This window comes from Pholis gunnellus (assembly GCF_910591455.1).
Source record: "Pholis gunnellus genome assembly, chromosome: 6".
Taxonomy (NCBI): domain Eukaryota; kingdom Metazoa; phylum Chordata; class Actinopteri; order Perciformes; family Pholidae; genus Pholis; species Pholis gunnellus.
The window spans coordinates 2,902,075-2,929,383 of NC_136532.1; the positions used below are offsets into that span (position 1 = coordinate 2,902,075).

Genomic DNA, 27,309 nt, shown 5'->3' on the forward strand with positions numbered 1-27,309 from the left:
CAGTTTCTTCTCACAGAGCAGCTTTTAAGTTCTTGTGTTTGAGCAGCAGGTAGAATCCTCCTGCAGGACCAGCAGGTCGGTGGATGGAACAATGGAAAGTGAAGCTGTGGTCATGATGAACACTAGAATGCACGTGTGCTTTCATAGAGAGAATGAAGTAGACATAAGAGGCCTGAGGCTGCTGTCCAGCAGGTTAATGCTGCCTGCTGAGCCCGGAGATTAACCTGGACGTCTGCTTAATGTAAGACTCTTGTGTAATGCAACAAACTGCTCCACACACAGGCCGGACCTTTGCCCTGCTACGGGATTCTGTGGTCGGGAAGTCAATAGTGGAGGCAGACAAGCAGCTTTCCTGGTCCAGTGAGTAGAGCAAGGCTGTACGTAGCGGTGCTAACTGACTCCAACCATCAGTGTGAGGTCATTAGTACTACTTCTATATCATGCTGCTTCTCAAACAGTCAATACAAGAAGTTAAAGCTTCAATGAAGGCATTGTATGTGTGTTAGATTGTGGAGCTGCTTGGATGATCTTCATCCATTTGTTGAATATATTATCAGTGGATTTATCATTAACCTAAACAATGTTTGACTACAGTGAAAAATGCTTGGTAGAGCTTTCTTTGCTCAAATACTGACGTTCACAGTCAGCTGTGCTTCACTGGAGTCACTTCGCTGAGGGCAGCATGCACTCAACTCACCCTTGAGAAACCTGTGGCCGGTGTCACAGATGCTACATCCATGCTTGTCCATCTAAGTGTGATTGTGTTACAGAGTGTGTCTGTTGAACCCGTTGAAGTGTGTAGATGAAGCAGCTGAGATGATACCGTTCACCTCACAGGACATGAAGAAACCTGATATCCTGCCTGTGGTCAGTGGTTGACCCAGTCTTCTCTGATTTAAAAGGCACACTGTTTTGACAATAAACAGGCCAAAGTTACATCATCTTGAATATTCAAATGAGCAGGATTAGGGTTTTTGTGTCTGATTTAAAGGGCCAGCTCATCAGAGGCATGTGACTGAGCTAAGAGCTAAGCCTCCCAGAGAGAGGGGGCTTCATACTGGACTGCAGGTTTCATGTACTAAAGGTAATTAGAAGGAGGTGGGGGTGTTCATGGCATAAAGCCTCTCCCAGATCATCAATGGTGAATTGAAGACTTCTAAAGCCCAAAGACAGATTACCATTTAAATAGTGTGAGGTTTAAATGTGCTGCCTGCAGAAGACTGCAGGGCAGCCATAGTGTACAGAGACAATGGGGCGTCACACAGTGAGCCCATCCTGGGATTAGACTTTAACTATTTTGGTGATTAACTCTATACAGCACAGAGGTTACGTACTCTGAGAGGAAGCTCCACCAGTCAGAGACATATCTTTGCTGCTGCTCCTCTTTTTTTTTTTTTTTTAAGAGCACACAGTGTGACCTGAACTAAACGCTTTGCAGAGATAAGTAACGTTCTATCGTTACAAAAGTAATGATATAAGATATAATTAGAGCTACAACTGGATTTTTTTATTACCAATTTATCTGCAGATTATTTTCTTGTTGGGTCTAAAAAGATGGAGATGGCCATCATAATGTTGTAAAACCTTGTTCTATTAACAAGATATAATGATGAAATGATCAGAACAGTGACTGTATAGTCCATCAATCTACAGTATCTAAATAAAAAGAGTTCATCCATGAAGGGGCACAAGATCACAAGAAATATGTGAATTCATAGTCATAGAAGAAGAATTCATCTCCAAAGTGTTTTGATTTTTTAGAAAATCTTAAAGTGTGTTTTTTTACCCTACATTTTAAGGTTTATGGAAAATGTTAAAACCCCACTGGGTCATCTCAGACATGTTTCGTCTGAAAGATGAAAACAAGGATGCTTTTCTTGTCAGACATTTATAATCTTACTTTCCATTATCAGTGAGTGATGACCAGCAGATCTTTGGAGCATGTTGGATCACTTTACTTTTGAAAATCGGTTTATGGCTTTAAAAGATGGTTGTCCTCCAAATAATAAAACAAATGGACCATATTTAATGATACATTTGGCCTTTTTGATCAACCGTTTGACAGCCTGGTAGGTCAGCAACAACTGTACAGTTACTGCTTCAGTTGTTGCTGCTGTGCGGGGCAGCTGGCTCATTCTTACAGCAGGGCTTTCTTTTTGAAAATGACCAAGAAGATAAAAGCGTGAGCTGCTGATTCACCATTTATTGCCGTATATCGCTGGCGAACGTTCGACAGTGCTGTCTAGGGCTGGGTATCATTTTAACATGTTTGATACCTTAAATATGAGGACTCATGTGAGTTCAGTACAGTTATAACAATAACTCTGAAACCATTATTTTTTGTATCAGTGTTTGTAGACCAGCTATGTTCTATTAATGACTACAGCTCATTTCTCTACTACATGGTAAATAGTTTATTATGTAAATATTCAATTCCGTATCAATATGCAAACAGTCTGTCTTTGAGAATGACAAGACATATTAGTTATGGAAAATAACCTCCTTAAACACTTCTACTACCTACCACACATCCAAATCCTGTTCTCAGATTTAACACTTTTAAACTTTCAATATTTATCAGTCACTTTTCAGAATCCACATGTACCACTCAACATCGGACTAAATGAGATCCACGGCACAGCAGGACTTAAAGGCTGGGTTGGTAATGTTGAGAAACTAACAAGAGTACGCTAGATTTAAAAAGGATCCAACCTAAAACCAGCCCAGTGTTGACAACTCCTCTCCAATCAAAGTGGCTAGCAGCACTAGCGCCAACAGTCGCTGAATCGATCAAGAAAGTCGGCATCACTGACCGTCTGTCCCTTGGCTACCGTTAGTACTCACAGCTGTTAATAAAGTAGCAGCTTGTGGAAGATTCTGGTGACGAACAATGAGAGCACAAGCAGAATACGAGCAGGTAGGCAGGCAGCTCGTCCAATCATCCTGCGACAGCCACAGATACCTTACTTCTTTCTTTTATTGCCGTAACATTTGATTGATTGCTGTTAAAATGTAATGAACAGTTCAATAAAAATATAAAAAAATGTTTTACATTTACAGGTTTGCACCTATTTGAAAACGGTACCACCAACGTTATCCTTACTGTGTGTGTGTGTGTGTGTGTGTGTGTGTGTGTGTGTGTGTGTGTGTGTGTGTGTGTGTGTGTGTGTGTGTGTGTGTGTGTGTGTGTGTGTGTGTGTGTGTGTGTGTGTGTGCACTCTCTGAAACACGAGATCAGAGGATATTTTTGATTACGTGAAATGTTAGCAGTGGCAAATAGATCGCATAGAAACATTTCAGATGTTCCTTGCAGGTGAAGGCAGGTCTCATTTCACTGCTTCTAAGGCAAAAGCACAATTACCATAAAGCATCAAGCAGTTACAAATATATGGAGAGGTTGGGGAGTGCCCTGTATTCATTTCCAGGAGTAGTCTATGTGTTAGCTCTGAATGAACTTCAGGCTTGTTTACATCGTCTAAATAAAAGGTTTTCAGCTGCTAAGCTTCAGAGAGACACCTCCATGAAGCCTGAGAAAAAAAGACCCAACCAACTTCTCACCATCCTCCTCTCACAGCTAAAGAGCTCTTTCAGCAGAAAACCCTGCCCTTGCTTCATAGTGATCCCCTCTGCACATGTTACTGTAAGTAGAACTTAGCATGAGGTCATGTAAAGGACCCTGGTATCATAAAACATGAAGATCAAATAAATGACAGTCACATCCTCAGCCAGCCATTTGTCAGCTCATTCAGGGAACACAAAACCATATATTCCACTGGCCACCCTACGTGAAACGCCTGACTTCCTTCATTGTGGAAAAACACAATGGCTATTAGTTGCCTTCACTCAGGCTTATTTGCCAAATCTATCACCCTGTCTTTCAAGTGCATGGCCACCATATAAACGGGCTGATTCACACCTTCACACACTTGATCTCAGATCGTCACGTCCTATAACTCCTCCTCCTCCTGCCTGTAGATGACAATTAAATATTCATGGAATTTACTGAAGGATTTCACTTGTTAAAGCTTCCGTCTGCAGCGTGTTTGACCCGGAGTCTGTTGCAATCTGGTAACAATAACATGTTACCAGACTGCAGCGTGTAAGCTAACCTTTCAGACAAAGCAGCCGGACTTCAATGCAGGGACAGAGATACGAAACATGAATGAAGAAGAAAAAAATGCCTTCAAAAATAAAAGCATGACATAAAAATAGTATTTAAGAGCTGAAATTTAAAACCAACATCACGTAACTTCTTTACAAGGTCAGTTCACCCAAAGCACTGCAAGACACTCACTCACCACATCAGGAAATCAAACTATCAATAATATTATATTATTTATTTGTGGAGTTTGCAAGACGGGGGGTGATTACCATGCAGGAAAGGTCTAATAAAGGACGCATGTATTAGTTGCATTATGGGAAACTGGGACCATTGGATGGAAGATTGGAGCATTCTGTAATTTTGGATTAATCTTTCTCATTTACAGAGAATCTGTAACAAGATAGAGAGTTAAGCAGTGCTTCATCTTGAACTCCACCCTCTGTTGCTCTCTCTAAGCTTTGGGTCAGAAACCCTGATGCTCTCTATCACCCCTCCACACACACGCTCGCTCACCCCCCCCCCCAGGCCCATTAAAGGCTGCATTGTTTCCCAGGGTTCAGCCTGGGTTTCATTCCTAACTTTAACGCAAACCAGGAAATGCAGGTCGAGCATTTTAAGCCCGTCAAAGACAAACTGCATTCTTGTTTCCCACTGCTCCCGATGTGTCCCAACACTGGAGCCCAGCGGATACAAGTGAGATGTGCATCACTTGTCATGTGGAACTGACTTTTTATTTTACACAGAAAAACAGGGGTTGAATGCTCAAGAGCAGCATGATTTTTTTAGGCTGAAATCAGTCTTGTGCTGTGGGAAACAGGGCCCAGGGTCCACCATCTCTTTGACCCCATGTGATCTGCATCATGCTGAGAACAGAGATGTGTCGTGGCAAAATCTCCTTATTGTCCACACCCTGCACACACAAAGGCTGATGTATAGTGTAAAGCAGCCTTTTGAGTGGCTGACAGAGCAACAAGGATTGCTGCTGAAGGGGTTCTCTCTTCAGGTTTTGTCTCAGGCTTTCCATCACAATCATGCCCAGCTGAGACCGGGAGCGGGGGTGGGAGGAATCTGCTGTACTTTTCCGCTGCCGGCAGCCTCCCTCCCTCCCTCTCTCCCTCCCTCCCCCCTCCTCCTCCTCCTCCTCCTCCTCCTCTCTCTGCCTTTCTTCTACGCTTCCCCTCATATCTCTTCTTCTCGTCCCGTCTAACTTATCTCTCCTACCTGCGGGTGGAGGATGGGAGCACCCCCCTCCTCCCGGAGTATGACTGGTATGTACATGGACACCACATATCTAACACATTCACAAAGGGTTACAGGCATCTTAAGACCCTCCATGACTCAGACCCAGCATTCCTGGCAGGCCACACTGTGATGCTAATCTTTAAAGTTACGTGCATGGAGTTGCAGATTGGGCTCATCCACGAGACAATGGCGACCTGTTGACATTGCCGTCTTGATAATATACACCCAGGCTTGGAGGCTAAATCATTAGCATTGAGTCATACCACACCAAAGATAGGCTACATGTTAATGTTATGCTAATATGAGCCACATCTGATGCTACTTTGCTAAATAAAGTAGGAAGGCCTCAACTGTGTGAGTCTGGCTCACTGTCTCAGCTTTATTTGCATTTGAAAAGATTATTTACATCTTTAATATCAAAGACCATATTATTAATAGGGCTGAGCATCTCTTACTAATGTTAACGCAATAATCAGTCTTCATGACCAATACTAATACCCTGTTTTGTACCTCACTTTGAGTAATATATGTTTTTTGTACTTTTTCATTTAACAAAAGAAGCGTCTAGTTAAAATCTCAAAGATCTCCCGATTGTCTTTGTCACCGATGGCAATAAGCATGATGCATGTGTTTTCCTGTGACGCCTTTCTGGGGAATGTAGCCACATCCATCCACTTGGTAATGTTGCTAATGCCAGGGCTCTCAGCAGCAGGCTATAGGCTCAATCACCAGTCTGTTAAGCAGACTGAGATTTTTTCTTAAGTGAATCACAAAAATAATAACATCTTTTGGAATGCTTCATCTTTCCCCGAGAGAAAGGTTACCAAATCTACCGAAAACAGGAACAAGTGTTTTACATCTGTCATTTACAACCTATTTACTCAACAGTAGCAACTAAACTTCATCGCGAGCTGGTGAACAGTTCTCTCAGAAAACGGAGATTGAAATTCAGTTTGGTGCGTTGAACCAGATAAATAATCATGAAAGACTAAACAATTGTTCACCTCAGTTAGAGTTCTACTTTTAACTAGTTTCTTAAGTTCCTCTTGTTTATATTGTGTTGTAACATTTTGTGTAATATGTGTTCTTTTTTCTATACTAACAAAGAAGGAGATACCACTGTTGAAATGACAGTTGCCTCAAAAGACAGCAGAAACAGCTTTTGGCCCTGAGCTTGGTTTTAAAGTCGGTTCAGCAGAAGTGGATATGCACCATGTGGTGAGTTTTACAGCCCAGACTTTGTGATACACACTCAAATAAAAGTACTTTTAATGAATGCATAGTCTCCCCTTCATTATTGGTAGGGGGAATTCCCAGAGGCCTCGGGGCCAGCAGGATAATCTCCCGCTGATATTTCCCATGCAGGACCGACCAAAGTACTGAAACATGTCCAACATTTAAAATGTGGCGCTTGTTGTGCCCAAGCAGACCATCTGAGACAGACCTGTTCTTCCTTGAATAAATAAACAAGAAGAAAGAAAGAAAATCCTATGTGTAAGTGTGAGTGTTTGTGTGCTGGGGGGAGGGGGGAGGGCTAACACACCCTTAAAAGACAAAGATCTGCAACATGATGGACTTCTGTGTGGGGTTTGGTTTGACAAGGCTTTGGCTGGGGAGATGGATATGTTTCAGTGAAATTAGGAAAACGAAGCATGCGTGGCTGGAATGAGTAGCCCGTGTCATTGGCTATTTATAGGCGAGCGTTACAGAGTCACAGGAGTCCCTGACCTCCCCCACTGTTACTATTGATCTTCACACAGCTTCTGTACCCTGCACATACATCCACATACACAACCTCTTTCCTCTGTATTACTAAGCCCTTTCCAAAACGCAGAACAATTTTCAAAACAGAGGCTTCCTGCAAAATGAAGGGGATCTAGTGTTCTAGCAGTACAAGTGTGGAGTTTACCCTCCTTCAGCTGGAGCACAACCAACATGGCTGCTAGCTGAGGGATTAACATGAGGGGGAGGGGGACCAATACAGTAGCATGGTTCCTCCACATGCTACACTGAAGTCCTTGACTGAAAATATCAAATGAAGGAAGTGCTAGCAGAAATTCTTTCATCGTCTTTAAACTCCCTGAGCAGTGATTTCAAGGGGAACTGTAAAATCATATTAAAAGGACATGTAGCAGTGATGAGCAGTCCAGGACACTTTGCTTTGCCATGTGGACTATACACATTCCAAATGACTGCAATACAGTGAGAGGAAGGGGGGTGGTTGGTTTGGTGGGGGCCTGGGCTGGGATATAGTGTGAACACTGGAAGGAAGGTTATTCTATTCTAGCACTTAAGATAATTCATGTTAACCGCAGAATAAAGCTACAAAAGAATTAGGAGCTGAAAGTGATTTGGGGAGAGCATCATCAAAACAGTTCAAGGAAAGATCGCCCACTTAGCAGTCACACAGCCCAAAAGGGATCTTTGTGTGAAACTACATCATGGCTCAAAAGAGCATGAAAGTAAAAAAAAATTAAAAAAAGAAAGAAAGAAAGAAGCAAAGAAAGCAAAACTAGCTAAATGTGAAGGTACTCTGAGTTTTAGGCTAGTGATCTCCCATCACATCAACACTGTACAAACACACAGGCACATACCAAAGATCAATACATATGGAGGCGTACTGTGCAAATCACCACCACACTGGCATACGTCATAGCACACACATAAACAAAGCACTTGAAGGCAGCGTTGCTGTGAAAAGCTAGAATGTGTCTCAGCTCATTATCCTGGCCTGAGAATCATTAACTCCTCTCAGTATAAAGGACTAAACCTTTCAAACAGAGCACAAATCTAAAAGCAATGTCACATTTGTTTGCCCACGACTGCACAGAGGATCTTAAGAGCAGCATATACAGGATCTAAATGGGCTTTTTTAAAATAACTATTGTATTCATTAATAGTAATTCCAAGACATATCCTCAAAAAAACATACTGCAGAAATTGGTTGAATAGGAATCTGTGTTTGACTGTTCGCAACATAATCTAAAATATAGAAAAAGAAACGCCTCCTCAATCTAATCAAAAGGTATACGAAAGAAATGAAGTTACCAGAATACGTTCTCTGCATAATCCCAATCCGTCCTCTTCTTCCATTCACACATAGCCTGATTATGATGAATTAAGTATGGCCTCCCTTACCTTCCCATGTATCCATTTCATGCTTCTCCCAGTCTGCCTGGACCCCATTCAAGCAAGGACTTGGCTGAAATAAAAAGCCACTGGGCCCGGCTGCCTCATGACTCTTCTCTTTCTCTGCCTCTCTGTTCTTTCTCCCAGCAACCTCTTTCCTCGACAGCCTGTCCCTCTCTGACCACAGCCAGAGCCCAGCAACGCCACTGGTCACTTTACTGCCTGGTCACATGACCACAGAGTTCAAGCCCTGGGGTCACGGCTTGGCTTGAGGTCCAATGACAGCTAGGGGTTATCTGAGTGGAACTGATAGTCCTATTTTTGCTGCCGTTCAACAATACTACTCCCCTCCCAGCCCTCACCCAAATTAGCCTCCCCTCCCCTTAACCATGCCTCTGGCACTTCTGAGGCGGACCAAAGTGCATGTCCAAACATAAACACAGGTTCAAGCTGACAAAACACACAGACATTAGCAAATTGAAGCACTTAGTGCAACAGGGACGAATGGTAAAGTTGAAGTTTCAAATCTTGACGGGTTACAAACTGAGCAGAGTGAGCAAAAGGAGCCAAGGGCCAATGAGACGGAGACCAAGTGGGACGCTAAGGTGGGTCCCCTTCCTCGTCTGGTCCAATACATTCCTCATGTGGGACGAACACTGCATTCAAAAGTGGATGTCAGCTGTGGTCAAAATGGCAAACGTCACAACTGCATTGTCCCTGGTTGGATTCCGGCTGGGACGTTCTTTGCATGTCGCCCCTATCCCCCATGTTTTGTGTCAATTTCCTTATTCTAAATAATTAATTTAAGTCTTAAAAAGTCTAATAAATAATGTAAAGAAATGTAATAAATGAAAAGAAGCAATGTTAATTTTTTTATAAGTAAAAATGTCAAACATTTGCTGGATAAGAGTTCTCTGGTGTCAGGATTTGCTGCTTTTTCCCAGTTTTGCATCTCATTACTTTTATTTTTCTACTTTTGAAAATATCACTGTTAAGTGAATTTAAGAAAATGATTGTTAGTTTATCCAATAATGAGAATAAATACTTCTATATACCAAAGATACATTTAGTCACTCCAACACCATATTCTGAACATGGATATAAACAATGAATCAATACTGTTAAAAGTTAAAGAACTAGTAATGAACCCAGGTACTTTGATGCTGACATGTCTATTGCACAGAGTACTGAAGACTGTCAAGTACTGAATGCTAACATTAAATGTTTGGTAAGCTTCATAATGCAGCAGACTTATTCTTTGATCAATCATAATTCACATCCAATCAAGATGTTGCCAATTTTAGACTGGATACTTTCGTGGCTGCGTCCTTTGGCATTTTGTTTGCCTACATTGCCCTGAGTAAGAGAACAAGCTATGGAACAAACTCATCCCAACTCTTACAAACACAAGGTTGTAGAACCCTACTTGTACCTTTGACCTGAATGGCCATCCAATTGAAATTCACCTTGTAGGAAAGCTGAATTTCACATTTTCTGAGATGATTCTGTTCCATATGTTGGTGCCGTGGTAAGCAGCCTTAAAACCTGCGAGAGCTACAGAGGTGTCTTACCATCCAGTGAGTTCTCTTCCTTCATCCCCTCCAGTGGCCTGGTCAGGGGGCCATAGCGAGAAGCATCCAGTGTTTCACCGGTGTGCCTCACTCTAAACTCTACTGCCCAACCTGATGCTGTGTGAACACAGCAGCCTCTTCTCTACCTGATCCTCACACTACAGTGGACAAGCCGGTCTTGATCATCCAGCCAGTCTCCCAGCCCGCCCTCTCCACAGCTCCACCCTACTAATACCACTTGTTCACTCTCACAGCAGCAGCACCCCACCCCAAGCTCTCCGGGACCCAACCCCCCATGAGAATGCTAATGACCCGGCCGCATTAAGTCACATATAAGAAGCTTTTCACATTCAAACGCAACATAGAGAGAGATAGCTCATGTGAATGCATACAGGCTGAGGGAGGATTCACAGAAACAGCAGATGAGCCTTCATGTCAGGCAGGTTGGTAAGCAGGTAGAAATATATGAGGACATGTGGAACCTGTTGGTGTGATCAAAGACAGCCTCGCCGTCTCCCAGGTTACTTTACTCTACATAAGCGTTTACTACCATATGTCACCGTGTCAAAGGCAGGGCGTATAGGACGGACCTGGCTAAGGTGTTGTAATTGGATACGTGTTTACATGCAGATTTGAGCATTAATATACTTTATAGTTCACCAAGAGTTAACGGCTGGGGAGTAAAAGAGAGTAAACCCAACTAAACCTACGATATACATGCAGATTTCAAAATCGTAAACAGAACTTCTCATAGTTTGACCAGGTTTCCTGGTTGAAGATATTTTTCAGAGGTCATTGTGAGATACTTTCTCAAAGAATAATAACCCCAATGTTTGCTCCATACCAACATATATAAGAGTTGTTGACATAATTCCAGTCTGAATGGCATAACCGTGCTTGTTGATGGAAATAGGAAGTCAAACCTGAGCTGTGAAGGGGGGGGGGCTGCCATATGTCACCCTTGACCTTAGCACCTTTCCTCCCATGTGGCGAAGATGAACAGCATAATCAGCCATGTTGCCTTTAACCTTGAAGTCAATTGGAGCTGAGCTTTGCTGGTTATCCGCAGTCGTGTGGCGAGAGGCGCTCCCTGAGACTGGGGGCCCCTCGTCAGGACGCGTAGGATAGCATGCTGCCATACCCATCAGACACAATGCTAAAATACCACATCTTTGGATCTCCACTGACGCACGTTTATACACATATATAGCATGGAATGATGCATGCACATGCAACAATTGAGTGCACGCTATTTAATAGGGTCAGTTAATACAGAATGTATGTGGTTTTTCCAATTTCAAATCTACACCACATTACAACAGTTGGAGTTCAACATGAAATTGACTTTAGAAAGCTGCTTCTGTTAAAAGACCAAATAGTAAAGTTGAGCCGTCTACGCTGCTTTGGACGAACAAAAAAACAAAACTCCATTTGACACTGATATTAAGAGAATAAAAGCATGTTGTTGTATCTCTCAGACGGCCAAAGTGTATTTAAAGTGAAACTGTGATCTTAAATTAGCCTCAGGCAGTCTGAGCATTTCTGATGCTATGTTTGTCCTTGTGTTCTGGGCTTTCCTGCTTCTAACAAACATGTGGCCGTGCCCTTTAAAACAAGCCCAAGTTGTTAGCTAAAATGCTAATTTGATTCAATGTCACTTCGGATGAGCCATTTTGTGTGGCTTGTTTTCGGCATTTCCCTAAACAGAGTAACAAAGGGCATTTCTTTTGTTTAAGCTCCCCTCCCCCTCTGCCACAGAGGCCAAACCTCTCCACTCTTCAAACAAAGAGCTTCAAGAAAAACAGGAACAGGCCCAACGGTTTGTTCCCCTCCAAATATACATACATACATACATACAGATTCACAAAGCCAGTTACAGCATCAATCCATTCCTTTGAGTATCAATATAGAACAACCATTTTCTTGTTGAAAGAGGGATCCGAAGCGTTTCCAAAACACTTCCAGACCTTCACCGACTCTCTGCAAGTGCTGCTGCCTGTACTGAATACACTGTTTATTACAGAGCCAGAAAAACTGAATCCCAATGGACACCTTTTACATTTCAGATAGGAGTTAATAGAGGGCCCTCCTTTTCTGTTTCTTCAGGAGCTTTGGGGTGTCAGTCTGTAGGTCAACCAACTGCCTCATCCTGCCTGAAAGCCAGCCAAACCACTTTCAAGAATTTCTCCGACCTTAAAAGTTGCTCTCAATGATGAGTCCTTAGAAGACCAAAGAGGAGGAGCAAAAGTTCCTCACAAATCCTTTTCTCTGCCAAAACATTTGAAATCCCGTTACTGATAAATAAGACCACATGAAGTGCATGGTTTAGTGGAGGAAGAATTAGATTTATGCATGTGTCACATGTCATTTCTATGGTGTACCCACGGACCAAGTAGAAATGATGCTGCTTTGGTCTTATGCCCTCCTTTCAAAATGACAGAATAGTTCCATTTGCTAATGACTCCTAAAAACCACATAACTGACCATTGAACCAGAGACGGCACACGCTGTGAAACGGTCGCAGTTTTAAACGCATGGTCTAAAACGTGAACGGAAACAAAACCATGTGGTTAGGTTTAGGAAAAGTTTACTCTTTTGGGGAAACATATATACATTTGTTATGCAATGTTGGTAGATAACAGGCAGTCTCCTGGGGGAAAGTCCTGGTTGTTTGACCCAAACATCCATCCCGACCTCATCCTTACAGACTTTGACCCTCAACAAACAAACGGAAATATGGGTCGCAATAAACTGCTTGTAAAAGCGACCTATATGGCTGTTTTGCAGTTGTTTACTTGATGTATTCATAAAAATAAAAACTCTGACAAAAATGTCTGTCAGTAAGGGAAAAAAACATGATGGAGGGATGCTCAATAAAAAGTCAGGGATTACAGTATACAGTTTCTATGCTGCTATTCATTAGGCTTTCTTCAAAGAGGACAATAACTCATTTTCTTAGAAATGTCTCAGAGGGAAATAAACTAATGAAAGAACAGACATATTGGTATTGTTTTTTATTAGTTAGATTTATTTATCAATCCATTTTCTGATCGATTAACTCATTGGTTCCAAACCTGGGCTATTGGACTGCTCAGTTTTATGTCTAATCCTTATAAATAGTGGTTTTACTGCCAGTGGACATTCCCTCTGTAGGCCACGGGCTCCTGTACGTGGTCTGTCATTACACATGAGGTTCAGTTGGTCCCTGTTCTGCTGTCAGGACTCTTTGTGACGCGTCACCTCAGAGGCTGCTGCTTCTGTTTGTTGGAGGTGATCGTAGCTGTGTGGGAGCTGACCTCAGCGTTTCGGTCTTTTCCACTCCTGCAGATTAGATTTACAATGATCCACCTCACATTCCCCGGATGCATTTGCTTTTTGGAACCCAGATGACCAGCAGATCAATGCAGCCGTTCCCTGCCTGAACTTCCAAAGGGCATAAAAAACTGAGGTGACCTGGCCACCATCTTAAGAGTTAATGACCACTAAAACAGCCACTCATATGAGCCATCCTCCACAGCCATTCATCATGCTATTAATTGTCCCGACGGAGGAATTACCAATATATTCTACTCTTCAGTTTCTAATTCTTTGAGTTTATTAAATATAAGGCATTGGTGTTAATGTCTGAAAAGGTGCCTCCATCTGTTCTCACACAATCTACATCAATGATGAAACTTCTGTTAATATTAAAACTGTAATTGCTGACGCTGACCTTTTCTCACTATTATGTAATTATGTATGTATCAATTGTATAATATACAGACTGTATGTGAAGTCGAAACCTTGCTGTTGACCACCTGCTGAGAAATATGCTAATTCCTTTCCGAGGGTTAGAGGGGACTATTTTTTTTCAGTGCACATACATGTGCCTCGCACTGATGGCAAGATAAACATGTTAAATGTATAATGTTGTGCTGCTGTAGCCTTTCCATAATGTGACCGCATTCAATTCTGACATGCGCCGTGACCTTTACGGAAAAGTGACTTGTGAGATTATTCAAACCCGAGAGCGACATAAAAATGGAGTTAAATGATGTCGTGCATGTTTACGAATGTACTGCCGCCGGTAACATCACGAAGACATTCTATGACTTTAACACATGTTGACATGTCACAGTAGGAAGAGCGCAGGTGGAAGGAATAACGATAATAAATAAATCAGAAGAACGATGGCTGAATTCCATGTCGTCGCTTCAGTTTCAGGGTTCTAGTGTTAGCTCTTTGTCACACTATCACAGTCCTGCTGTGACTAAAGGACTGTAGCTCTAAACACCAAGACACACCAAACAGACATCAAAGGACTAGCAGCGATGAAGGCAGACGGTTTCATCGCCTCAAGTTGCCTGTGTCTTGGGCAAAAAATTGCACTTCAAACTTCAGCCAACGACCAACTAGCACATACGTTCTGCACCTGCATGAAAGGACGCAACTCTCCGTACCAGCAGTGGTGCTCTCACCACTTAGCTTCATACCAAATGGCCATGTCGGTGTGAGTTTTCTGTGTGTGGCCTTTTGACTTTACTTGTTTGTTTGCTTCCCTCATTTCTGTTTCTCTTCTCTGGCACTGAATTGCTTAAACTGAACAGTCATTCAGAGAGATTTCTCTCACCGACGGGGGCTCCGCCGACGATAAACCACCGACACAGAGCGACTAGCACTAGATTGTCTGTGTCGGCACACCGCGTAAACTAAGTGGACAGACACTCGCCAACCATCCGCCTGGTGTGTCAGGGCCTGAACATACAGTATTTCCTTCAAGGCGGATGTAAAAGGACACATTTTCTCTAACACTCACCAGACTTTTATGTTCCCTGCACTTATTTTGGCATGAACAGATCTAATTTACTGGTTTTAATACCCACTCTCCCTCAACCTGCTGCATCCAACTGCCGTTTATCCAGGAAGAAAAAAATATATGCCATCCAAAAACTACACATGGATTAGCTGTAACAAAAATTCCTGATTGAAAAACGGACTAATTTTGAGACTTTCTGACAATTTGCATTTGTGGAATTGACCTAACCTGAGTGATTGTGAATCAGTGAGAACAGTGGGCCAAGCAAGGCGGTGGGGTCAAAGGTTAAACCACGCCTTTGTCACAAGGCTGAAGAAAGGAGGGACTTCTCCTGCTTTACAGTTAGTTTTTTACAATGGGTTTCCAGCATTTAGAAACATAAAAATGGCCAATGGCAAACAGCTGATTTTGCCAACGTTTGGTGGATTGGATGATTGAAGTCTGAAGAAAAGACATATTGGCAATTTAACAATGAATTTGTTTAACAAACAAGAGCCTCAGTAGTGTGTGGAAGAAGCATACACAGCCACAACAGCCTGGCTCTTCCTCCTCATGCTGGTCACCTGTCTGCTCTCACACTGCGGTGGGATGGCATCACATTCTTCAAAAAGCATTTGTCGCAAGTCAGCCAACGTGGTTGTGTTGGTCACTCTGGCACGAACAGCACGCCCAAGCTGATCCCACAAGTGTTCAATGGGGTTGAGGTCAGGACATTCCATCCTCTCCACTCCTAAATTCTGGAGGTAGTCTCTGATAAATCGCTCTGTTAGCATTGGCAGAGAAGATTTGGCACATTTTTCATGGGCGCAACCCACATACTGAGCTCTGCTGCTCATCCCACAAATGCATGTTCCTTACAAATGTGGCTCCATTTCAAAGGGAAATAAACAGGCTTTCCAACGGTATAAGATTTATTACCAAGAAGCATCGTTACAACAGAGAAATAATCTACCAAACACAAATTTCCTTACTTTTTGTGCTATGTTTACATACCGACCTCACCGTTTGAGAACTAGCAGCAACATGCTGTTTGACCAAAAGAACAAAATGCAACCGAGCTTTAAAACACTGAAGATGCCTTCAAACTGTATGCCTCCGTCATCAGTTATGTGCTGAAATCTTATAAATATAAGAATTAATTACTTTTACATGCATTACAATTATGTTAACCCAAATGTGTTTACATAAGAAAGTACATCAAATAGTATGTTTAACAGCAGGGCTGCACGAATCACCACGGTTACCAAATGTATTTAGGAATCTGGAGCATGTGAGCACAATACGAACATGAATAATAGAGTCCTTAAAACTAGACTCTTCTTGATCTGGTAATAACCTTCGGGCCCCCTAAGGCTCCGGAGTCAAGGGGAGGTTGCCAACTTTGAATCATGCCACATGTAACAACGGTTGGCACAATGTCAAGATGCGCTGGTTTTAATTGTATAGTTGATTTTTTTTTGGGAGTGTAATATTTCAAATTTTGAAATTGAAGAGAAAATGAAATTATTGAAGACTTCAGTGCAGCCAGAAAACGTAATATTTTCTTATTGTTTAGTTGCATTCAAGGACCGTGGGAGAGAAAGTAGACAAATATTTTCAGCATTCTGAATGACTAAAAAATACCAAATTTAAAGAAGACAATTGTAGAGTCTTCAAGGCTTTAAACAAGTTTGAATTTCAAGCCATCGTTCATAGATTCACTTGTGACAAGGTGTCATGAATGCAGCACCATCACATGTTAGAAGGTGGTGGGGGTTACTCTTCCCCAGCAGAGGGCGGTATCATACAGACATGGAGCCCCGGTGAGCTTCTGTCAGCAGACAAAGAGAGAGAGCAGTCAGCAGCATGAGCTGACTTGGACACTCACGATTACAACGGGCTGATCAAAGAGGAGCAACGTGAGAGTTATAATCTATACATGTGGGCCAGCAGCTTTCATGACGGCTCCTACGCGTCTCATCGGCTGCCAAATAACCAACACCACCTTTGATGTTGTCGGGTTTCTGGTGACTTTCAGTGGTGACCGACTGTTCTGGATCAAGCTGCAGCTTCTGCTCCAACTCCCAAAAAGCTGTATGGCTTGTGTTACAAAACATTCTACGTCCATTTTGAAAACAGGAAATGATGGTCACAGCTCTTGTGACTTTATTTTGGAAGAGAAGTCTAGCTTTGTGCCAACAATTCTTCAAAAACTGCTCAAAAGGGATCAAACAAAATGCAGGCAAGCCCAAACAAAAACCACATCGGTCAGGTTTAAGACCCCAAACCTCATGACCTGAAGCCTCCACACAGCATCTGGTGGAGCTTCGTCAGTGCCCCTCAGTCTCATTGCAAATGAAAGTTAACAGTTATGATAAGTGACCGGTATTAATAGGTGAGATTTAGAAGTTAGTGACAGTTACAATTCTGGAGCCTCAAATTCTGATTGTGGATGAGCCCGGCGGTGATAAAGAAGCTATCGTTTAATACTAGAAATATTCCTCACAGTTGCTAAACGTTTAGCTACAGCTGCTAAATGAAACACTATTGAGCGTCATCTGTATTTTTGCACTACTTAAAAAAAGGCCCAGTGTGGAGCATTCTGGGATTCTTAGCAGGAATGTAATACAATATCCTTAACCATGTTGTCATTATTAATCACGTGAAACTAAGAATCATTGTGTTTTCGTTAGCTTACAGTGAGCCCTTCATATCGACATGGGGAGAGTCCACCGTGATGCACCTCCATGTTTCTACAGTAGCCCAGAATGGACAAACCATCACTGGCTTGAGACAGACTTTCACATTTTTATGTTCCGTGAAGGCCACCGTAGTCGTCCGACACACTTGTGAAACTGTATTAATGAGAGCAGCCACCCTTTGATGTCTGTTGCTCCTTACTAAAGTGGTGTTATTACGGTATGGATGACCTCTGAACGAGACGAACAGCGTTGCACTCAGCGGCTCATTCTATGGATTCTAAAGAAGTTTTGGTTTTAGACATATCCATGTTCATTTTTATACATTTGCACATTTTCATACTTTCCATCTGTTTCGATGTGTTAGAATCAACTGATCTGAGGACAATTTTACCTCCAAGTACCATGAAGCCACAATCAGACAAATCTTGAGTCTCCGAATGTGCGACGTGAAGGAGGACGAGACATCACGACGTGGAATCTCTGTCTTTCTACCACGTCGGTAATGACAGGTTAGGCAGGCAGCAGGGTGTCTGCTACGCCTCCTTCAAGAAGCTGCTGCTGAAGCCCCGAGTTGGACTGGAGCCTGTCAAATTACAGTGAGATCCTACCATACCTCCCACTCCCTCTTCCCTCCATCTGTCTGCCGTCTATCTCTTCACTGCCATTCCTCCTTTGCCATTTTCTGTCTGTCGGTTAGTGTTAAAGTAGCACAACTCATTTCACGACTCGGAGACACACTAAAGGGAAATATTCTTATATCAACATGTCCGGCCCTGCCCGAGCTCCCACAAATCTCAGAGAGACATTGGACAGAAATGTGTCTGATGCTTCGAGAGAATTTCTGGAATTCCCTCAAGGCATATTTTCAAAATGGCGGATGACTTAATCTGTCCCACAGTGCGAACACACAGGGGAGTCTGCATGTGCTGCACTCTGAGAAGTATTTCATAGAATATCTCGGACTAAAAAGACTACCGACCATCAGCGCCTGCTTTAGAGGTGCAGACTTCATTTGCATATTTTGAGAAAACGTTGGACTTTTAATATGACACACTGATAAAAAGCGATGGTTCTCAGAGGCCATTTTCTACAGCGGGTAACAATAGAGGTCCCTACAGTATCGCCGCTTTAGCCCTTCCCCTCCCATATCCCTCATCCCTGCTTTGTCCATATCTAGCTCATCCCCTATTTCTCTCTCATCCAACACCCCCCCTCATATATTCCCACCCCCTCTATCTCTTAACCCCCCCCCCCCACTCTCTTCTCCCTCTCCTTTTCTGTCCAGCCCTCCTCTTCTTGCTCCAGAACTGTCAGATGGCATTAGCTCCGTTCACGCTCATGGCCTGTAGGAATAACAGCCGTGAACCTCGCCGAACAGCGCCATTCTCCTGCTCCAGTTAGCTCTCCACTCAGCACAGGCTGTTGCGCAAATACCAATGTTATTCACGTCGTGCCCCTTCACTTACACAACATGCCCCACTAAAGGGCAAAGTAAGGCAGGCGCAAATCTCAGCGGAGAAGGTCATGGCACTGAGTAAAGATGCGCGTGTATTGTATAACATGGTCACGCTCGCTCATAATTATCAGCTCGTCCCCTCGACTCAAGGATCGACCCACAGCTTTGCTAAGATCTGGCTCACGTGGATCAAAAACGGATCCACTTCTTATCTTCTTATGGAGCCACAGGCCTGAAAATGTGTTAAATATATGGTGCTCAGCTTATTTTCCATGAAGATTCCGCTGCAGGGCAAGTTGTGGTTGGTATTAAAAGCCCACTGTGACCAATAAGCTGTAAAATGAGCAGAACTTTTTATTGTGCGGAGAAACAGGGTAAAATGATTCTCATATGGCATACATACATGTAACTGATGCTTCATACAGGCTGCTGATTTGCATGCCAAAGCCTGACCAGTAGTAACTGTATTCCACTCTGATAAGATGTCACTGTATATTTCAGATTTCATGGGTAGAGCACCACAAAGTAGAACAGCCAGAAGCAGCCAGGCCAGGCCAGCATCCTGAAACTAATCTAACCCAGTCGGAGAGATTTCTCCTTGTAGCTGTTGTCACTGTGTCCAGACTGATTATCTCTACATTGCATCTAATAGTGTTGTGGGTTGAAAATGTGTAGCATGGATAATTACTTTGATTTAGTTTGAAGGTCAGCTTGTAGGGGTGTGAATATTTTGGTGTTTCATGATTTAAATTTCATTTAGATTCTTGGGGTCACGATTCCAAATCAACTCTCGATAATAAGCAGAGTACAGCATCAGGGAAGTTTAAGTTATACAAAAATAAAAATGCTGTTACATGAATACACTTGGTAGCTAGCTGCCTTTTTATTTCTCAGAAAAAAATATTTTTCAAAATATCACACACACACTAATGCTTGACATGCTTTGACTTGGTCTGTAGGATTACCTTCCATCAGAAGCAATATCTAGGTTCAATTTAAAAAACGTTTTTTTTGGAAGTATAGAATCGATTCAGAATCTTAGAAGATAAGATACACGAATGGATTATAACATGCTACCCTTTGACGTGGGACTATGGACCCTTATGAAGGTCCTCACAAATGTAAGAGGTGTAAGCTGTGGTTTGAGAGGAAATAACTCCAATAATTGATTATTACATTGTAATAATACAGACCAGTGTGAAGGAATGTTTGTGTGCGGTTAGAAAAACACTGAAAATATTGTTCTGAGGGGGTGACGCAGTTATCAGCTTGACAAGTAAGCAGAGATAGATTAATACAAATATGAAAAGTATAATTTCTCATCACTCTGTACTCGACAAGCCCAGCATGGAAGGAAGGCTTAGAGGCTAATGATCAAAGCAGATTAGCCCAAGCTCTGATAGATGCTACGCAAGCCTGCTAATCATCAGAGTGATAACCATGAATCATCCAATCGCAGTCAGAAATGAGCAGCGTGTTTCAAATTACAGTTTTGATGGAATGGTCTCTGTATCAGCGACCCATCAAAGTGCCTCTCTTTGGCTTCCATTTGCCTCCTCTAGCCCGTGTAGCAATAATTCCTCCGTGTTAATAGCATGTGTAAGTCGGTGCATATTAAGTGCGGTGAGGAAGGGTGGGTGGAAACACTGGAGCTTCAGAGCACCGGTGTGACTGATCTCCGGCCTGCCTGCACTGTGATTTAGCGTGGAAATGACAGACCTGCCCCTCATTGGGCTTTGGGTGGAGAGCTAATGACATGCTGCGCGGGCTAGCATGACTATTAGCCCACTCTGAGCAGCAGGAACTGACAGGAACACAATTCTGTCATTACGCCCTGAGGAGACCTCTAATCAGGGAGGCAGGGACACCAGGACAGGCCAGTCGCACTGCTTTCAGTGTGGAGACAAAGAGGGAACGGACTAGATTTGTCTTACTTCACCTTTAGCAGAGCATGCTAAACATTTATGATTTAAACCATATAGCTATTTTTAACCACCTCTTTGCTGTTACTGCCTCGCTTGGTCTGGTATGACCAGTAGCTTGAATCTAGATAAATATTGCTGTGTAACTGACATTACCGAGTCAGTTCACTGACTTATGACTCTTCTCTAGTAAGACATAGTCACAGTTGTCTGATGTAGCGCATCACATTATCCTGGAGCAAATAGCGGTGTCCTTAAATGTCTTGTTTTGTCTGACCAAGAGTCCAAAGCTCTAAAATATTCAATTTACTAGATACATAGACTGCATAAAAGCAGTGGATGTAGTCACCATGACGTCACTCATAGCTTTGTAGAATGCCGTTTGGAAGCGTCGAGTAGGGCATTTTGACGGTCGCCATCTTGGTTTTAGGCAGTCACCATCTTGTTTTTTTGCAACTAGAAGTGACACAAGAGAGTCGGGCTAAGTACAACCCAGCGCTGAATACACATTTTAAGACTGGCAAAATGACAATTAACTCATGTACGGAAAACACACTGTGAAAGAATTATAGTTCTAAGACTCCCAGACTGAACAACGCCATAGTCAACCTGTCAATCACTGTGTAGCCCCGCCCTAAAGCATCCCCTGCTTTATGGTCTGTTTGACTCTAAATGGACCATCGTCTACTAAATGAACCTCATGCTGTATTGAAGAAGACTTGAAACTAGAGATTGAGACCATAAACTCATGTTTACTTCTCTCTTGATTTATTACCTCAGTAAACATTGTAGAGTCATTTTCTCAGACTTCTTTACAATCGAAGCAGTGAAGCGGTGAAGGGTCACATTTAGGAACCTGAAGGCATGAAATGGTTCTCAAATGGATTGTTATTTCGTGAAAAACTATCAATTATCAAAATAGTTTCCAATAATCTTTTTTCAATATAAAATTAATGAATAATTGACAAATTCAACTAACCACCACTTTGCATTGTCTTTGTGAGACTGGTGTATTGCTACTCACAATCAGATTGCCAAGTTGTGTATTACTAAGTGTCCTGCTGGCCTTGTGTGATGCTTCTTCTTACAATGCTCCCTCTTAAGATGTAAATACTACATGCTGTACCGGCTGCTTTAAAGGTCCTGCCTGCTCCACATTGTATAATGTTTGATACCATGTTCAGTTTAACTTGCAATGACGTCACACCCGTTTTGACCGTGTTCCAGTACAACTAGTCAGAAAACTTAATGGTTGTTCCATGATAGCCATTGACAACACCACAAGTTGATAATGCATTACTCTGGTACTTTTCACACACAAACACTGTTGCAACATGTCCACAGATGGAAGTTGGACAGTGCCGTGTGTACAACGTAATGCAAATAAACTGTTTATTACTAGAGCAGCTTTTATTGTTGATGCACATCTAGGATTTTTAGATAGTTTGTGAGGTTTTTCTGAGTTGGAAATCCAACTTCTGGTGTTGTTCCAGCTGAAATGATCTGTTCAAAGGTTACAACTTCCAACATCTGTGGATTTGCTTCACTTGGCTCACATTTATGGTAAAAATGTATATTTAACAACAAAACTAAAAGTGTTCCGAGCTAGTTATATGGCGTTCTAAGAAAAACCAATATGGTTTGTAGCAATAGCCGAATGAAAGTATCAAATTAAAGGTTTACTAACAAATATGTGAAAACCATTACTCTCCAACTGATTTATGAGCATCAACACAATTTCACCACATACCTGACACTGTGTGGAATTTCCTGATTGCTGTTAACTTCACTTATCACATACTTCAAGAGGATTAAAGCAAACACTGGGAAACATGAGGACACAGTGCTGAAACAGGTTTGTCTACGAACATAACTTCCTACGGGTGGAACGCAGGAATGTGACAAGACCCCATTTTGTAACCCACAGCCTAGTCAGTACAGGCACATGCCTATCTATTTGGGTACTAGGTTGTGACCATATAGAAGGAGCCTGAGAAATGACCTGGATTTCACTCATGTAAACCACAACTCTCTGCTCAGACCCGAGCCTGAAGCGTTCCAAATCAAACCAGACACAGGGTACAGACAAAGTAGGGCTGCAACTAACAATTATTTTAATAATCGATTAATCTGTCGATTAACCCGGGCAGCAGTATTTTAGCCACCTCAAAGAAACATTACATTTAGAATATTTTCTCTGCTTCACCTTGCCATCAGATAACCCTTTCCGACTGGGAACTGAAGCAGTTATATTGCTGTCTTTAAAGCCACCAGACTGCATTCACAAAAACAGTAGTTTTACCTTGCAGAAGAGTTGCTGGTCTACCGCTGCATTGATCGGTTAGGTGGTTTATGTTATTGTCACTATTGGATCCGAACTTAGTACACAGTACAAATCCACAGTACATGGCTTAGCTTCCATGCCAGTGCTCCTGTCTGCTTCTCCAAACTGGGAGCATGCCCACCGCCATGTCAGTGACACACAGACTAAGGACAAGGACATATGGATGTATGTATGCATGTATATGTAGCAACATCATCATGCAGAAAACTAAAACATACTTCGGTCAAAATTTGAAAATAAAGGAACACCACTGGGAAGTAACAGGAGTATTTAAAAAAAATGTCCTTTAGTTTAATAATGAGTTATCGGCCCTTGGCTAAGCCCCGCCCCAGCTGCTACTCTGTCAAGCTGTTAGAGCTACGATGGAGCCACACTTAGTGCACTCCCTGCAAAGATATTGTAAAATTAATAAAAAATAAAGCTGTTTCAGAGAGAGGCAGACCTGTATCACAGATAAATGGCAAATAAGCCCGCCAGCAAGCAGTGAAAAATCCATAGAGATGGCGGGTGCATCAGCAGTCTGAACCAAGCTAATGTCACAACGTGTCACCATGACCAACTGAGTTACGGAGGACAAGGAGCATGATCTGGTTAATGTGTCACTGGGCAGGTCACAATGCCAAAGGGTGGAACTGAGTGTACTACACATTTTGACAACTTTCTTGGATTTTTTTCTGCTCCACATATCTGGAACAAAGTCCCAGAAAGCTGCAGGTCTGCTGAGTCCCTCAGCTCCTTTAAATCAAGACTTTTCTGTTTGCTGCTGCCTTTAATTGAACCAGATTCAAGGATATTAATCAATTTCCTGCATTTCACTACTGTATTTATTTCTTACATTGCTTTTTTGTGTTTTAATGAATGTTTTTAATGTTTCAAAGAATGTTCTTAATTGTTTTTTAAATCTCCTTTTCTTTTGCCTTACGTTTTGATGCTTTTAATGGTTTTATGTGAAGCACTTTGAATTACCTTGTTGAAATGTGCTATACAAATAAACTTGCCTTGCCTAAATATTATTCAGGATATCTGCAAGGTTCTTAATCATGTATGCTCTATAATTAGAAGGGAAACTAGGACCAATTAGGTCATTTAAAAGAAGGCAACAAAGACTGAAAGCGATACGCTCACAAACGGTTTACCCACTACTAGACTAGCCCACTAGTATTAGCAGTTATAGCTGCAGTAGCATTAAAGCTTAGTTTATACTCACCGTAGTGAAGCCAGCACCAGAAAATGACACAATCATGAGTGGTTGCGGCGCTTGGTCGTGCATCTCTGAATTTGTGTGTCTTGGCGTGCGATCATGTGACACAAATAGTTCCCTGATAAAAGCACTATCTACATGTCTTGGGATTATACAAAGAAGGCCGATTCGCTTTTAAATGCTTTATAATTAGGTCTTAAAAATCTACATTTGAGTAAATATTTTAGATATTCAAGCTTTAAAATGCCTGGAACACTTGACTTCTTTCTTTACAGGGCTCTACAGTAGTCCATGAATAGGAGATACGAGTTTACAGAGAACTACAACCCCTCCTCGGCATTGTGGAGGTTGCTTTATGGCGTTTTTGACAGTCTATGGGTCACACTTGTTGTCTTTTGGATTTTTCATTTTGTTTGTACGCCCTCTGGTGTTTGGGAGAATAATGCAGCGCACAGCACAGAGTAGAAACGCCTCCGTACACACTCGCCCGTCTGCGGAGGCTCGTGCTACGGCGCCAAGCGAGAGTATAAACTAAGCTGAACGCTGGACGTCGTAGTAAAAAAAAAAACCATCAAACTACAGCATTTCAATCTAGTGACCATTTAGTTGTTCTCTTGAAAGATAACCTTCATTAAACAGAACTGTATCAGTATTCCACTTACCTAGATTACTTTCATTGATTGCAACTGTGAAAACCGAAAACAGAGCCCTTATCAATACACATGATCAACAGAGATGGAATGTCAGGACACATCTTCACTGCTAATGTTGTGTGTGTGTGCTATGTCGAGGCACTCGGCCTGACTTGCTGAGGCTTGTCCTGCAGGGAGGAACAAGTAGTGGTGTGAGGAGATCTGTCAGGCAAGTGCTTCTAGTGTAACAATGTTCAGAGTTAATTTACAACATTCTGAAATATTTGTACAACTATCAGGTTTTTGTCTTGTCTGGAGAGTGACCATGTACTAATTCACAACTAACAAGATTCAGTTCAGCTGAGTTTCTGGGAGTAGATTAGTGTGGATGGATGAGACACGTCTACTGATGCTCTCAACCACATTTCAGTCTTCCTCAGTGATGGCCTTAACTAGGAAAAAGAACTTTTTGCTTTCCTTTTTTTTGATGACAAACATGTTTGATGTACCATGGTTTTGATTTTATGCGTCCAAGTGCTCATAGCATTAAAATGTGCGTTCAAAAAGTCAAAAGCATAATTTCCCCCCAAAAAGGTCCCAGTTACTCAGAACAACCTACACACTGTCAACAGCTTTCATATTTCTTGATGAAAACACATTAAGCAGGCAACTAAAACCAGATACCACTGAGGGAAGTGAGAAAACGTGTCTTTGTAACATTTTAGAATCGGTTATAATAGACAAGGTGAAGACAACGAGGGGCAATAGTAATTATTCTGCAATAGAGACAATGTAGTACTACCCCACCCCCAAAAGATCACCATACAACGCTCGTTAAAATATTATTCATTATGTAAAAAAGTCATGTCAAATACAACAACAGGGCGTGTATGAATATTTAACACTGGTTAATAGAGGTCTTGAAAACTGCACATAACAGCCTCGGTTGACTTATCAGATTATTCTGAAGGCTACACAACCCCTGCCCTCCTCATCAGCAGCTTAGCGAAATGCTCCTGACATCCTCACACCGAGTGCCCAGAGCGAGGCAGCCTTACGAGGCAGAAATGGTGACATCACCCGAAAAACAGCTAAACAAAATAGGCCACAGCTGTTGGGTTCTTTAGGCTACAAATTAGACTCAATATGTCACACAGCATCAGATCACACGGACTGCAGTAGAAATAAGCACCGAGCTGTCTCCATTGGACTGAGCTGCTGCTATCTCTCTGGTTGCTTACTTTCTCTGTTCTCAGACATACAGACACAGCGCTCATGCTAATTTGCACTAGATGAGGAATGAGCAACGGAGGGTGTATTGGTGGGGAATAGATGAATTATAGAAGGATTTAAATAATAAATAGGCCCTCTTCAACCAGACGAGAGACTTGAAAGAGGGGGGTATTCTGGGAGGTAGTGGGACACTTTGTGAAAGCCATCGACTCTCGACAGAGATCTGGGGCATATGAATTATACCTTACTAGCTCCATTATTGCTTATCAAAGCATCATATGAATTATTCTGTGCGGCCCTTGAGAGTGTGCATACAGCGCTGCTGTAGTTCCACTTCAACAAGAAAACAGAAGGATGGAGCAATGCTTCCATATGCACATAAGGAAGCCGAGAGAGAGAAACACCTGGGAGGAATCCGTTAGCGGTCAGCATGAAGACATTAAACCGTCCAGTTCACGAAGCATTCAATGATGCACACACTGTATTTTGGCCACATGACTGAGGAAGCAAAAAACATAATTCTTATATGTATCCTCTGAGAACGTTGAGCAATCCTTGAAGGGATCGGACGAGCCAACCCGGATGAGAGAAATGGGGAGAAGGGAAAGGGTGGAGGACCAGTAGTGAACAGGGAGTGTCCCCCCCACCATACGTGTGGTTTCTCAGACCTCCACTTTGAGACTGTAGTCTAAAAATATGCCAGCCAAGCTCTGTGGGAAGGCTTCCCCAAAAACCAACTCAATATTTCACCAGCAGCATGTTGGGAGTATCCGACCGAAGAACCAATGAGCGAGTCACTGACAGCCTCCTGCTACACTAGGCAGACCAATATACAAAGTCTCCTCATAAAATCCAATTATGTTGAAGGCCACTGCTGAATGCCACTCAAAACACAAACAATAGAGTGTTCAGGTGACCAGTTCACCAAGGAACTATATTATCTGAAAGCATCGTTTGGCCCTGCTCACTCTTCTGTTGGTTTGAGTTCTGAGAGACAGCGG

The 27,309-nt window shown here is 42.3% G+C and overlaps 1 protein-coding gene and 1 long non-coding RNA gene across 3 annotated transcripts in view; one reads left to right on the top strand and one right to left on the bottom strand.

Moving 5' to 3' along the window:
• The window catches only part of nr6a1a (nuclear receptor subfamily 6, group A, member 1a), a gene marked incomplete at its 5' end in the record, with an annotated part of 80,512 nt that overhangs the window by 10,436 nt on the left and 42,767 nt on the right, over positions 1-27,309 (bottom strand). The window contains one exon of one of the 2 annotated variants that reach the window (XM_079161626.1): positions 25,106-25,129. The exons of the other annotated variant lie outside the window; for it this stretch is intronic. Within the exon in view, the coding sequence (XP_079017752.1) occupies positions 25,106-25,129 (24 nt within the window). The remainder of the gene's footprint in view (positions 1-25,105; positions 25,130-27,309) is intronic. 2 annotated transcript variants of the gene reach the window in all.
• Positions 5,313-6,782, top strand: LOC306697621. The gene is made up of 3 exons (XR_013767130.1): positions 5,313-5,370; positions 6,452-6,562; positions 6,649-6,782. It is a non-coding gene; the product is annotated as an uncharacterized lncRNA (long non-coding RNA).